This window comes from Lutra lutra, chromosome 18 (genome assembly GCF_902655055.1).
Source record: "Lutra lutra chromosome 18, mLutLut1.2, whole genome shotgun sequence".
Taxonomy (NCBI): Eukaryota; Metazoa; Chordata; class Mammalia; order Carnivora; family Mustelidae; genus Lutra; species Lutra lutra.
In genome coordinates this window covers 16,449,885-16,463,852 of record NC_062295.1, presented here as the reverse complement: position 1 = coordinate 16,463,852, position 13,968 = coordinate 16,449,885, and the positions used below count along the sequence as shown (strand labels likewise).

Here is a 13,968-nt window from a genome sequence, read left to right as displayed (position 1 = left end):
AAGTGTCCAGAAATACTGGAGAACCTGGTGTTCACCTTTGGCTTTCTTTTTCCCCACTGGAGAAACAATAGGCCTGGGAGGGCATTCTCAATGTGCTGGCCTGGGGAAAAGGGTGATGAGGTCAGTATGTAGCTGCTCCTCTTACCCTTCTAATGTGGTCCTTCTCAGTCTCTGCTGTCCAGGAGGCTGCTTTAGCCTCATTCCCAGGTTTTGGGATTTTCACAGTGGTGTCTCGTCTATGGATAATTCCTAGTTGGTCTTCTTGTAACTGGGACTGAAGTCAAGAATGACCCATCTTGTCATCTTGATGACATCACTCAATATTATAAGTTTCATTCATGCTGTTTCATATAGTTATGATTCACTCATTTTTCCTTTCTGTACAGTAATTTGGTATATGATACTTCATAATTTATTTTCATTCATTCATTTTCCATGCTGATAGACATATGGGGGACATCTAGAGTCTAAATATTGTGAATATCACTGATTTAAATATTAAATTTTACTTTTCTCATAGGACTGGTAGATGCAAGTATCTAAGATAAACCTAAAGGTGGAATTTTGGGGCATTGCTCTTTTTATAATTGGTTGTACCAACTTTGGTTTCACCTCAGAGGTGTGAAAAGTGGGAAAGGGTGTCACTCCCATGCTTCAAACAAGGAAAGTTTGGACAAATTGCAAAGTAATGTCTTTTCTTTAACTTATCAGTTCTGTGATTAGGCAAACACTGGACAAACAACTAACAAAATATGTGGGGAGAGATAGGTACCTGCAGGAAGAAACAGGATGAAAGTATTTGCTTATAGAAGGCAAGCATTGATGGACACCAGATAGTAAGATTTTGCTAAAATTTTAATATATTGTTAAAAGTTGTATATTGGAGCTAGCATAAAATCATGAAGACCATTCTTTTCTTTTAATCTCTCTTATTCAGTTAGCTTTAGTAGTGTTTTTTTATATACAGCAGAGAGTTGGAATTTGCTTGTTAGGCAAACTGAAAAAGTTTTTTTTTCTTTTTTTTTTTTTTTTGGAGTTAAGCCTTTTTATTGATTGATTGATAGTACCAATATGTGCTGTAGCAGTTCCCCTACATTGTTCTATATTTACATGGAAATGGAAATGCACAGATCTATGTACATACATAAATGAACACACTCTCAGTAAGGTAGTTGGTTCTGCTTCCTGTTATATTTGCAATATACAAGGTTTATATTTTTGTTCTAATGAATAACTTCATATTAATATCTTTATACTAGTGTCCATAATCCCACCTTTTTGAAATACTGTCTTTTGGGGGCACCTGGGTGGCTCAGTTGTTGGGTGTCTGCCTTCAGCTCGGGTCATGATCCTAGGGTCCTGGGATCGAGTCCCACTTCAGGCTCCTTGCTCAGTGGGGAGTCTGCTTCTCCCTCTCCTACTCCCCCTGCTTGTGTTCCCTCTCTCACTGTGTCTCTCTCTGTCAAGTAAATAAATAAATAAAATCTTTTTAAAAATGCAAAAAAAAAAGAAAGACTGTCCTTTGTTTCCACTTATGAAAAACATTCTCTGTGCTAGTAATCTCTTAGTTCCTTCAAAAACATGCAATTTCAAGCAATATTTTATCATTCACAGCTAATACCTAGTATATATTCAATAATATTTAACTTTCCATATATTCTGTCTTCTTCCCATTTTTGATAATTGTATTATACATACATTTCTAAAATATATATCAATTATGTGATATTTTATCACATGAATACCCTTCATTTAGCCCTAGTTCTACAGTTACATTTTTTCAATGTCTATTCGTTCTTATGCAGAAGCTTCTCTAATCATTTCTTAGTTGATATGTAACTTTTTAGTTTGTATTTTCCTCAGAAAGGGCTGACGGGAACAATATTCCCTGGTTCTTATGTGTTCATGACTGTGACTTTTAATCATCAAAGTCATTTTGGTTGGAGGAAAAAACTTTGCTTGCATTTTTCTTTCACAGAGTATCTTAAATATCTTACACGCTCTCCTAGCATAAAACTTTGTTGTGATGGATGATATTATGGACTGAATTGTATCCCCCCAAATTCATATCCCAATCCCAAATGTGATTGTGTTTGGACAAAAGGCCTTTAAGGAGGTAATTAACATTAAATGTGGTTTTAAGGATAGGGCCTCAGTCCACTATAACTGGTGTCCCTACAAGAGGAGGAAAAGACATCATGGATGTGCACACAGAGATAAGATTTTGGGAAGACACAGCAAGAAGGAGCCATTAGCAAGCCAAAGAGAGAGGTCTCAGGGAAAACCAGACTTTTTGAAACCTTGATATTGGACTTCTATCCAGGGAACTGTGAGAAAATAAATTTCTGTTGTTTAAGCCACCTTGTATGTGGTATTTTATTATAGTATCCCTAGCAGACTTATACAGACTATATGGGCAAGTAATTGAGAATTACACTCAAACATATGACTTTAGATATATAAATCATACAGATAGTCCTAATATACAACTGCCCTACTAGTTAATATACGAAAGGTTGGTGAATACTATTGACGTTTGAGCAATACAGGGATTAGTGTATATCTTTCAACTCCCCCAAAACTTAACTACTGATAGCCTACTATTGACCCTTACTACTGATGGTCAGTTAATATATGTTGTGTATGTCATATGTATTATATGCTGTATTATTACAATACAGTAAGAGAAAAGAAAATGCTATTAAGAAAACTATAAGGAAAATACATTTACAGTACTATACTTACCTAAAAAAAAAAAAAATCCCTGTATAAGTTGATCCATGCATTCAAACTCATGTTGTTCAAGGGTCAACTGTATTTGTTTGTGGGTTTTTTCCTGTGAAAACTTCTTATCACAACCAGGCACAAGAATTTTATAAGAACAAACATTGAAAAGGATCTCCAATGGTACGTGGGTGGCTCAGTTGGTTAGGCATCCAACTCATAATTTTGGCTCAGGTTATGATCTCAGGTTGTGAGATCGAGCCCCATATTGGGCTCCACACTCAGCATGGGTGCCTGCTTAAGATTTTCTCTCTCCATCTATCCCTCTCCATCCTGATTTGTGCACCCTCTCTCTCTAAAAATAGTTTTTAAAAATAAAAAGGATATCAATATGGAAGATCAATAAGTATCAATATCTCACAAGAAATAGTTATTGGAGATGCCACCAGGGTGGCGAAAACAACTAATATGATTTAACACATCTCTAACAAAGTTAGCCAAACCAACCTAATTTACCTGGGAAAACTGTTGCAATGTAGGTTTTAAAATCCTCTAATTCATTCTCATCTGTATCCATCTTGAACTTAACTTTCAGAATGTAAACATTGCCAAACTTGTTCTTGAGGTGCTGAGGGCTACCCAGGCACATGAATTTTCCCTTCACCATGATAGCCAGCCTGGTACAGAGGGCATCACATTCTTCCATGCTAGCAAAACAAGACACCAGAACAATGTAAGGCTGAAAAGATCTCCATTGGAAGATATTTTGTAGTTCAACTTTCCAGTATTTTGTAACTCTTTAAAATGGGAAGTTGCATTTGCCCATCATCATCATGGAAAGTGGAAACACTTTCAAGTACAAAGTAGTTGAATACCAAATTCTCAAATGGAACAGATCATAAACTTTCTGCCCTCTCCTCTCAGTGAGAATCATTCCTTTCTTTAGGATTCAGTAGGAGCTCATACTTAGGCACATTTACTGTCCAGTATTACAATCCCCAGATAATGCCCTCCCATAGCCATGAAAACGCTTCCAACACTTAATCAAGCCTCCCAATAAACCATACCTGTGAGAGGTAATGATGATGACTTTGCCACTTTCACGTGCCCTTGTTACTGTGTTCCAGAGCAGACGCCTGGCCACTGGGTCCATGCCGGTTGATGGCTCATCCAGGAAGATGACTGAGGGCTTTCCCATTAGGGCAATGGCATTACTCAGTCTACGTTTGTTTCCTCCACTTCATGGTCAAGAAAGCAGAAGCAGAGATTAAATTACGTTACAGTAATTTAATACATCAAACATCTGTATAACACATTAACAGAAAACAATTCGCCTGTTTCCAAAATGCTGAGTCAGGGAACAAGCAGTGGTACTAAAAACGCTGATTACATGCAGCTCAACCAAGGCACCAGACCCAAAACCACCTGTATAAATCAAATCATTTTCATTTGAAATGTAGAAAGGTGACTTTTGTTTACAACATCAATTTTAGTCAGGTTATCAGGGCAATTTATAATCTTATTCTTGAGATTCCTTGAGATTCCTAGATACATAAACTACATAGTGGCCAGGCTAATACAAAGAACCTTGCATTTCCCTTATTTGAAAGACACAGAACTATAGAGGTAGAAAAACAGGCTCTTTTGTAATTCAATGGCTACAATTCTAATAGCACCAAGATTTTGAGTTCCATCTCTGCAAAGGGAAGATATGATACTGTCTAGGTCTGCTTTACTGCAGGCATCTAAACCCTGGCAGGGCATGAGATTGCTTCACAGTTGCCTCTGTCTGTCAGTGGAACTCTGGTTAAACAGTAAGCACCCATTCCAAAGAGCAGAAACACAGGAGACTTATCAATATCAGCTGCAATGAGAGCACCAGTGTAATATCTCACCTGTAAGTGTAAATAAACGTGTCAGCATAGAGTTCCAGATTCAGTGACTGCAACAATTTATTCACATATTGTGTAATCTGGGTCTCAGGAACCCCCCACAACCTGGCATACATGACCATAATTTCCCGGGCAGTCATGTAATCCAGCAAAGCATCAAACTGTGGACAATAGCCAATTTTTGACCTTACCTGAAATAAGAGAATAACGATGGATACAATTCAACTATCTTACTGAGCATATAGTAGATATAGATAATATAGAAGACCTGTAGTTCTCCAGCTCATGCCTCTAAAAAGGTTAGAACTCACAGAGTTTTTCCAAAGAATTTCTCCTCCAGTGATTACGAATCATTCCATCTGGAGGTTACTGTCATATATTGGAACACAAGTGGGCAAAACTATGGATTTTTCTATAATGATGTTATCTCCATATATATGCCATAATCAATCTATGAAATAAGTGGAAAATAATCTTAAATTAACAGTACACCTATTTACATAAGTATATTCACCTGGAAAAGCAGAATGAGCTAGAAAGAGGTTAGTCTACCATTGGCTCCTCAACCTTTTCTAGAGGAAATTCTGATGACCCTAAAAAGCAAGAGATCTAAACAACCAGTGTGATGTACAATGTTAATAACTGAGTGGATATTTTTGAATAATGGTACCTTATTTTCTCTTATAAGTCTTCATTGGTTTAGTCTCAAGGGATACTAGGATAACTGAAGACTGTCTAGAAGGAGATGTTCAACAAAAATATCTAGGTTCAGCTCAGTGACATCCTACTTTCTGATAGTGGCAGTAGGTAGTTGGGCAATAACAGGGTCTTCTGCTGCTCTTTTATATGCCATATGACTTTATGACCAGTGTTTAAAATGTGGGGGAATAGAACTAAGATCCTAGCTCTTATTTTAGCCATATATTGATGGTAAAGGAAGACTTAATGTACTATAAAAAATTTTATAATATTTAGACAAAATATCTGACTAAAATTTAGTTAAAATCAGTAATAAAAACAATGAATATTTTAAAAACCTCTATACTTTACAAGTTTTAAAACAAGTTTCTAAGACTACACTCAATTTGGGAGTTAAAACTCAATACATCTTGCAATATATTTTTTTTAATTTTTTAAATTTTTTTATTTTTTCAGCATAACAATATTCATTATTTTTGCACCACACCCAGTGCTCCATGCAATCCGTGCCCTCTCCAATACCCACCACCTGGTGCCCACAACCTCCCACCCCCCACCCCTTCAAAATTCTCAGATCGTTTTTCAGAGTCCATAGTCTCTCATGGTTCACCTCCCCTTCCAATTTCCCTCAACTCCCTTCTCCTCTCCATCTCCCCTTGTCCTCCATGCTATTTGTTATGCTCCACAAATAAGTGAAACCATATGATAATTGACTCTCTCTGCTTGACTTATTTCACTCAGCATAATCTCTTCCAGTCCTGTCCATGTTGCTACAAAACTTGGGTATTCATCCTTTTTCATTTTTTTTTTTACAGCTTTATAAACATATATTTTTATCCCCAGGGGTACAGGTCTGCGAATCGCCAGGTTTACACACTTCACAACACTCACCATAGCACATACCCTCCCCAATATCCATAACCCCACCCCCTCTCCCAACCCCCTCCCCCCATCAACCCTCAGTTTGTTTTGTGAGATTAAGAGTCACTTATGGTTTGTCTCCCTCCCAATCCCATCTTGTTTCATTTACTCTTCTCCTACCCCCTCAACCCCCCATGTTGCATCTCCTCTCCCTCATATCAGGGAGATCATATGATAGTTGTCTTTCTCCAATTGACTTATTTCGCTAAGCATGATACCCTCTAGTTCCATCCACGTCGTCGCAAATGGCAAGATTTCATTTCTTTTGATGGCTGCATAGTATTCCATTGTATATATATACCACATCTTCTTTATCCATTCGTCTGTAGATGAATATCTAGGTTCTTTCCATAGTTTGGCTATTGTAGACATTGCTGCTATAAACATTCGGGTGCACGTGCCCCTTCGGATCACTATGTTTGTATCTTTAGGGTAAATACCCAGCAGTGCAATTGCAGGGTCATAGGGTAGTTCTATTTTCAACATTTTGAGGAACCTCCATGCTGTTTTCCAGAGTGGTTGCACCAGCTTGCATTCCCACCAACAGTGTAGGAGGGTTCCCCTTTCTCCGCATCCTCGCCAGCATCTGTCATTTCCTGACTTGTTAATTTTAGCCATTCTGACTGGTGTGAGGGGATATCTCATGGTGGTTTTGATTTGTATTTCCCTGATGCCGAGTGATATGGAGCACTTTTTCATGTGTCTGTTGGCCATCTGGATGTCTTCTTTGCAGAAATGTCTGTTCATGTCCTCTGCCCATTTCTTGATTGGATTCTTTGTTCTTTGGGTGTTGAGTTTGCTAAGTTCTTTATAGATTTTGGACACTAGCCCTTTATCTGATATGTCATTTGCAAATATCTTCTCCCATTCTGTCAGTTGTCTTTTGGTTTTGTTCACTGTTTCCTTTGCTGTGCAAAAGCTTTTGGTCTTGTTCACTGTTTCCTTTGCTGTGCAAAAGCTTTTGGTCTTGATAAAATCCCAAAAGTTCATTTTTGCCCTTGCTTCCCTTGCCTTTGGTGATGTTCCTAGGAAGATGTTGCTGCGGCTGAGGTCTCCAAGAGGTTGCTGCCTGTGTTCTCCTCGAGGATTTTGATGGATTCCTTTCTCACATTGAGATCCTTCATCCATTTTGAGTCTATTTTTGTGTGTGGTGTAAGGAAATGATCCAATTTCATTTTTCTGCATGTGGCTGTCCAATTTTCCCAACACCATTTATTGAAGAGGCTGTCTTTTTTCCATTGGACATTCTTTCCTGCTTTGTCGAAGATGAGTTGACCATAGAGTTGAGGGTCCATTTCTGGGCTCTCTATTCTGTTCCATTGATCTATGTGTCTGTTTTTGTGCCAGTACCATGCTGTCTTGATGATGACAGCTTTGTAATAGAGCTTGAAGTCCGGAATTGTGATGCCACCAACTTTGGCTTTCTTTTTCAATACTCCTTTGGCTATTCGAGGTCTTTTCTGGTTCCATATAAATTTTAGGATTATTTGTTCCATTTCTTTGAAAAAAATGGATGGTACTTTGATAGGAATTGCATTAAATGTGTAGATTGCTTTAGGTAGCATAGACATTTTCACAATATTTATTCTTCCAATCCAGGAGCATGGAACATTTTTCCATTTCTTTGTGTCTTCCTCAATTTCTTTCATGAGTACTTTATAGTTTTCTGAGTATAGATTCTTAGTCTCTTTGGTTAGGTTTATGCCTAGGTATCTTATAGTTTTGGGTGCAATTGTAAATGGGATGGACTCTTTAATTTCTCTTTCTTCTGTCTTGTTGTTGGTGTAGAGAAATGCAACTGATTTCTGTGCATTGATTTTATATCCTGACACTTTACTGAATTCCTGTACAAGTTCTAGCAGTTTTGGAGTGGAGTCTTTTGGGTTTTCCACATAGAGTATCATATCATCTGCGAAGAGTGATAGTTTGACTTCTTCTTTGCCGATTTGGATGCCTTTAATTTCCTTTTGTTGTCTGATTGCTGAGGCTAGGACTTCTAGTACTATGTTGAATAGCAGTGGTGATAACGGACATCCCTGCCGTGTTCCTGACCTTAGCGGAAAAGCTTTCAGTTTTTCTCCATTGAGAATGATATTTGCGGTGGGTTTTTCATAGATGGCTTTGATAATATTGAGGTATGTGCTGTCTATCCCTACACTTTGAAGAGTTTTGATCAGGAAGGGATGCTGTACTTTGTCAAATGCTTTTTCAGCATCTATGGAGAGTATCATATGGTTCTTCTTTTTTCTTTTATTAATGTGTTGTATCACATTGATTGATTTGCGGATGTTGAACCAACCTTGCAGCCCTGGAATAAATCCCACTTGGTCGTGGTGAATAATCCTTTTAATGTACTGTTGAATCCTATTGGCTAGTATTTTGGCGAGAATTTTTGCATCTGTGTTCATCAAGGATATTGGTCTGTAGTTCTCTCTTTTGTTGGGATCCTTGTCTGGTTTTGGGATCAAGGTGATGCTGGCCTCATAAAATGAGTTTGGAAGTTTTCCTTCTATTGCTATTTTTTGGAACAGTTTCAGGAGAATAGGAATTAGTTCTTCTTTAAATGTCTGGTAGAATTCCCCCGGGAAGCCGTCTGGCCCTGGGCTTTTGTTTGTTTGGAGATTTTTGATGACTGTTTCAATATCCTTACTGGTTATGGGTCTGTTCAGGCTTTCTATTTCTTCCTGGTTCAGTTGTGGTAGTTTATATGTCTCTAGGAATGCATCCATTTCTTCCAGATTGTCAAATTTGTTGGCGTAGAGTTGCTCATAGTATGCTCTTATAATTGTATTTCTTTGCTGTTCGTTGTGATCTCTCCTCTTTCATTCATGATTTTATTTATTTGGGTCCTTTCTCTTTTCTTTTTGATAAGTCTGGCCAGAGGTTTATCAATCTTATTAATTCTTTCAAAGAACCAGCTCCTAGTTTCGTTGATTTGTTCTATTGTTTTTTTGGTTTCTATTTCATTGATTTCTGCTCTGATCTTTATGATTTCTCTTCTCCTGCTGAGTTTAGGGTTTCTTTCTTGTTCTTTCTCCAGCTCCTTTAGGTGTAGGGTTAGGTTGTGTACCTGAGACCTTTCTTGTTTCTTGAGAAAGGCTTGTACCGCTATATATTTTCCTCTCAGGACTGCCTTTGTTGTGTCCCACAGATTCTGAACCGTTGTGTTTTCATTATCATTTGTTTCCATAAATTTTTTCAATTCTTCTTTGATTTCCTGGTTGACCCATTCATTCTTTAGAAGGATGCTGTTTAGTCTCCATGTATTTGGGTTCTTTCCAAATTTCCTCTTGTTATTGAGTTCTAGCTTCAGAGCATTGTGGTCTGAAAATATGCAGGGAATGATCCCAATCTTTTGATACCGGTTGAGACTTGATTTAGGACCAAGAATGTGATCTATTCTGGAGAATGTTCCATGTGCACTAGAGAAGAATGTGTATTCTGTTGCTTTGGGATGAAATGTTCTGAATACATCTGTGATGTCCATCTGGTCCAGTGTGTCATTTAAGGCCTTGATTTCCTTGTTGATCTTTTGCTTGGATGATCTGTCCATTTCAGTGAGGGGAGTGTTAAAATCCCCTACTATTATTGTATTATTGTCGATGTGTTTCTTTAATTTTGTTCTTAATTGGTTTATATAGTTGGCTGCTCCCACGTTAGGGGCATAGATATTTAAAATTGTTAGATCTTCTTGTTGGACAGCTCCTTTGAGTATGATATAGTGTCCTTCCTCATCTCTTATTATAGTCTTTGGCTTAAAATCTAATTGATCTGATATAAGGATTGCCACTTCTGCTTTCTTCTGATGTCCATTAGCATGGTAAATTCTTTTCCACCCCCTCACTTTAAACCTGGAGGTGTCTTCGGGTTTAAGATGAGTTTCTTGTAGGCAACATATAGATGGGTTTTGTTTTTTTATCCATTCTGATACCCTGTGTCTTTTGATTGGGGCATTTAGCCCATTAACATTCAGGGTAAGTATTGAGAGATATGAATTTAGTGCCATTGTATTGCCTGTAAGGTGACTGTTATTGTATATTGTCTCTGTTTCTTTCTGATCTACTACTTTGAGGGTCTCTCTTTGCTTAGAGGACCCCTTTCAATATTTCCTGTAGAGCTGGTTTGGTATTTGCAAATTCTTTCAGTTTTGGTTTGTCCTGGAAGCTTTTAATCTCTCCTTCTATTTTCAATGATAGCCTAGCTGGATATAGTATTCTTGGCTGCATGTTTTTCTCATTTAGTACTCTGAATATATCATGCCAGCTCTTTCTGGCCTGCCAGGTCTCTGTGGATAAGTCTGCTGCCAATCTAATATTTTTACCATTGTATGTTACAGACTTCTTTTTCCGGGCTGCCTTCAGGATCTTTTCTTTGTCACTAAGACTTGTAAATTTTACTATTAGGTGACGGGGTGTGGACCTATTCTTATTGATTTTGAGGGGTGTTCTCTGAACCTCCTGGATTTTGATGCCTGTTCCCTTTGCCATATTGGGGAAATTCTCTCCAATAATTCTCTCCAATATACCTTCTGCTCCCCTCTCTGTTTCCTCTTCTTCTGGAATCCCAATTATTCTAATGTTGTTTCGTCTTATGGTGTCACTTATCTCTCGAATTCTCCCCTCGTGGTCCAGTAGCTGTTTGTCCCTCTTTTGCTCAGCTTCTTTATTCTCTGTCATTTGGTCTTCTATATCGCTAATTCTTTCTTCTGCCTCATTTATCCTAGCAGTGAGAGCCTCCATTTTTGATTGCACCTCATTAATAGCTTTTTTGATTTCAACTTGGTTAGATTTTAGTTCTTTTATTTCTCCAGAAAGGGCTTTTATATCTCCTGAGAGGGTTGCTTTAATATCTTCCATGCCTTTTTCAAGCCCGGCTAGAACCTTGAGAATCGTCATTCTGAACTCTATATCTGACATATTACCAATGTCTGTATTGATTAGGTCCCTAGCCTTTGGTACTGCCTCTTGTTCTTTTTTTTGTTGTGAATTTTTCCGCCTTGTCATTTTGTCCAGATAAGAGTTTCTGAAGGAGCAAGTAAAATACTAAAAGGGTGGCAACAACCCCAGGAAAATATGCTTTAGCCAAATCAGAAGAGATCCCGAATTGTGAGGGGGGAGAAAGGGGATAAAAAGGGGTTCAGAAAGAAAGAAAAAAAAAAGAAACTATTAAAAAAAAGAAAGCCGATAAAGAAAAAATATAAAAAGAGGAAAAATATATATATATATATATTAGATAAACTATTTTAAAAATGTTAAAAAAAGAAAACGGTAAAAGTTAAAAAAATTTAGCAGAAGAAGAGAAAAAGAAAAAAAATTGAAAAAGAGAAAAAAAAAATAAATTAACTGCAAGGCTAAAAAATCATGGGGAGAAAGCCATGAGTTCCGTGCTTTGCTTTCTTCTCCTCTGGAATTCCGCCGCTCTCCTTGGTAGGTGAACTTGGTCCTGGCTGGGTTTCCCGTTGATCTTCTGGGGGAGGGGCCTGTTGTAGTGATTCTCAAGAGTCTTTGCCCCAGGCGGAGTTGCACCGCCCTTACCCGGGGCTGCGCTGAGTAATCCGCTCGGGTTTGCTGGGTTTGCTTTCGGGAGCTTTTGTTCCCTGAGCGCTTTCCGTAGAGTCCGAAGGACAGGAATAAAGATGGCGGCCTCCCGGTCTCCGGCCCGGAGGAGCCAAGAGCCCGGGGCCCCACTCTTCAGTGCGCCCTCAGAGAACAGCGCCCAATGACTCCCGTCACCCTGGCCTCCGGCCGCGCTCCGAGCTGACCGAGCCTGCGACCGGTTCAAGGCAACCCAGAGCTGAGAGTCACTCCTCGGCTCTGTCTCTGTAGCCGGCTTCCCCGTTCTAATACCGGTAAGCTCTGCGACACTCAGACACCCCCGATCCTTCTGCGACCCTGCGGGAGCTGAGGCCGCGCTGACCCCACCTGGGCTTCACCCCAGTTAAGCCTCTGGAGCGATGTCCCTCAGCGGAACAGACTTTTAAAAGTCCTGATTTTGCTCCGTTGCTCTGCCGCTCGCCGGGAGCCGGCCCCTCCCCCGCGGTCTATCTTCCCGTCGCTTTGGATTCACTTCTCCGCCAGTCCTACCTTGCAGAAAGTGGTTGATTTTCTGTTTCTGGAATTGCTGTTCTTCTTCTCTTCAATCTCCCGTTGGATTTGTAGGTGTTTGCAATCTTTAGATAAGCTATTTAGCTGATCTCCCGCTACCCGAAGTAGTCTCAGCCTGCTACTTCTCCGCCATCTTGACTCCTCCCCCCCATCTTGCAATATTTTGAACAAAAAATATTTTGATGCAGTGAGAAGACCACTTTAAACAATGAAAGCTTATTAATTAAATAAATAATGCATTTGTATTTCCCTGATGGCTGTTGATGTTGAACATTTCTTCATGTGTCTGTTAGCCATTTGTATGTCTTTTTTGGAGAAAGGTCTGTTCATATCTTCTGTCCATTTTTTGACGGATTATTTTTGGGTGTAGAGTTTTTTGGGTGTAGAGTTTGGTAAGTTCTTTATAGATCCTGGATACCAGCCCTTTATCTGAAATGTCATTTGCAAATTTCTTCTCCCATTCCATGCATTGTCTCTTAGTTTTGTTTGCTGTTTCCTTTGTTGTGAAGAAGCTTTTTTATCTTGATGAAGTCCCGAAAGTTCATTTTTGCTTCTGGTTCCCTTGCCTTTGGAGACATGTCTTGTCACCGTGGCTGATGTCAAAGAGGTTACTGCCTATGTTCTCATCTAGGATTTTGATGGATTCCTCTCTCACATTGAGGTCTTTCATCCATTTTGACTTTATCTTTGTGTATGGTGTAAGAGAATGGTCAAGTTTCATTCTTCTGCATGTGGTTGTCCAATTTTTTCAGCACCACTTATTTAAGAGATTGTCTTTTTTCTATTGGATGTTCTCTCCTGGTTTATTGACGATTATTTGACCATAGAATTGAGGGTCCATTTCTGGGCTCTCTATTCTGTTCCATTGGCCTATAGGTCTGTTTTCATGCTGGAACTGTATTGTCTTGATGCTTACAGCTTTGTAATATAACTTGAAGTCAGGCATTGTGATGCCCCCAGCTTTGGTTTTCTTTTTCAATATTCCCCTGGTGATTCGGGGGACTTTTCTGGTTCCATACAAATTTTAGAATTGTTTGTTTCAGCTCTGTGAAAAATGTCAATGGTATTTTCATAAGGATTGCCCTGAAAGCATAGATTGCTCTGGGTGGCATAGACATTTTCACAATGTCTATTCTTCCAATCCATAAGCATGGAATCACTTTGTGTCTTCCTCCATTTCCTTCATAAGTGTTCTGTAGTTCCTAGAGTATAGATCCTTTACCTCTTAGGTTAGGTTTATTTCTAGGTATCTTATGGGTTTTGGTGCTATTTTAAATGGAATTGATTCCTTAATTTATCTTTCTTAAATTACATTTTTAGTGTATAGAAATTCAACTGATTTCTGTCCATTGATTTTGTATCCTGCCATGTTGCTGAATTGCTGTATGAGTTCTAGAAACTTGGGGGTGGAGTCTTTTTGGTTTTCCACATAAAGTATCATATATCTGTGAAGAGAGAGATTTTGACTTCCTCTTTGCCAATTTGAATGCCTTTTTTTTCTTTTTGTTGTCTGATTGCTCAAGCTAGGACTGCTAGTACTATGTTGAACAATAATGGTGAGAGTGGGCATCCATGTCATGTTCCTGACCTTAAGGGTAAAGCTTACAATGAGATACCACCTTATCATC

The 13,968-nt window shown here is 38.8% G+C and overlaps 1 protein-coding gene across 9 annotated transcripts in view; it reads right to left on the bottom strand.

Moving 5' to 3' along the window:
- LOC125091001 (phospholipid-transporting ATPase ABCA3-like) overlaps positions 1–13,968 on the bottom strand; it is a 186,545-nt gene that overhangs the window by 3,776 nt on the left and 168,801 nt on the right. For 8 of the 9 annotated variants that reach the window (XM_047714346.1, XM_047714349.1, XM_047714348.1 and 5 more), the window contains 3 exons: positions 4,620–4,807; positions 3,792–3,962; positions 3,241–3,431 (listed from right to left, as the gene is read on the bottom strand). In XM_047714346.1, coding sequence (XP_047570302.1) covers positions 3,241–3,431; positions 3,792–3,962; positions 4,620–4,807 — 550 coding nt within the window. Of the gene's footprint in view, positions 1–3,240; positions 3,432–3,791; positions 3,963–4,619; positions 4,808–13,968 lie in introns of those variants that run through there. The other variant, XM_047714354.1, reaches the window with a different exon arrangement.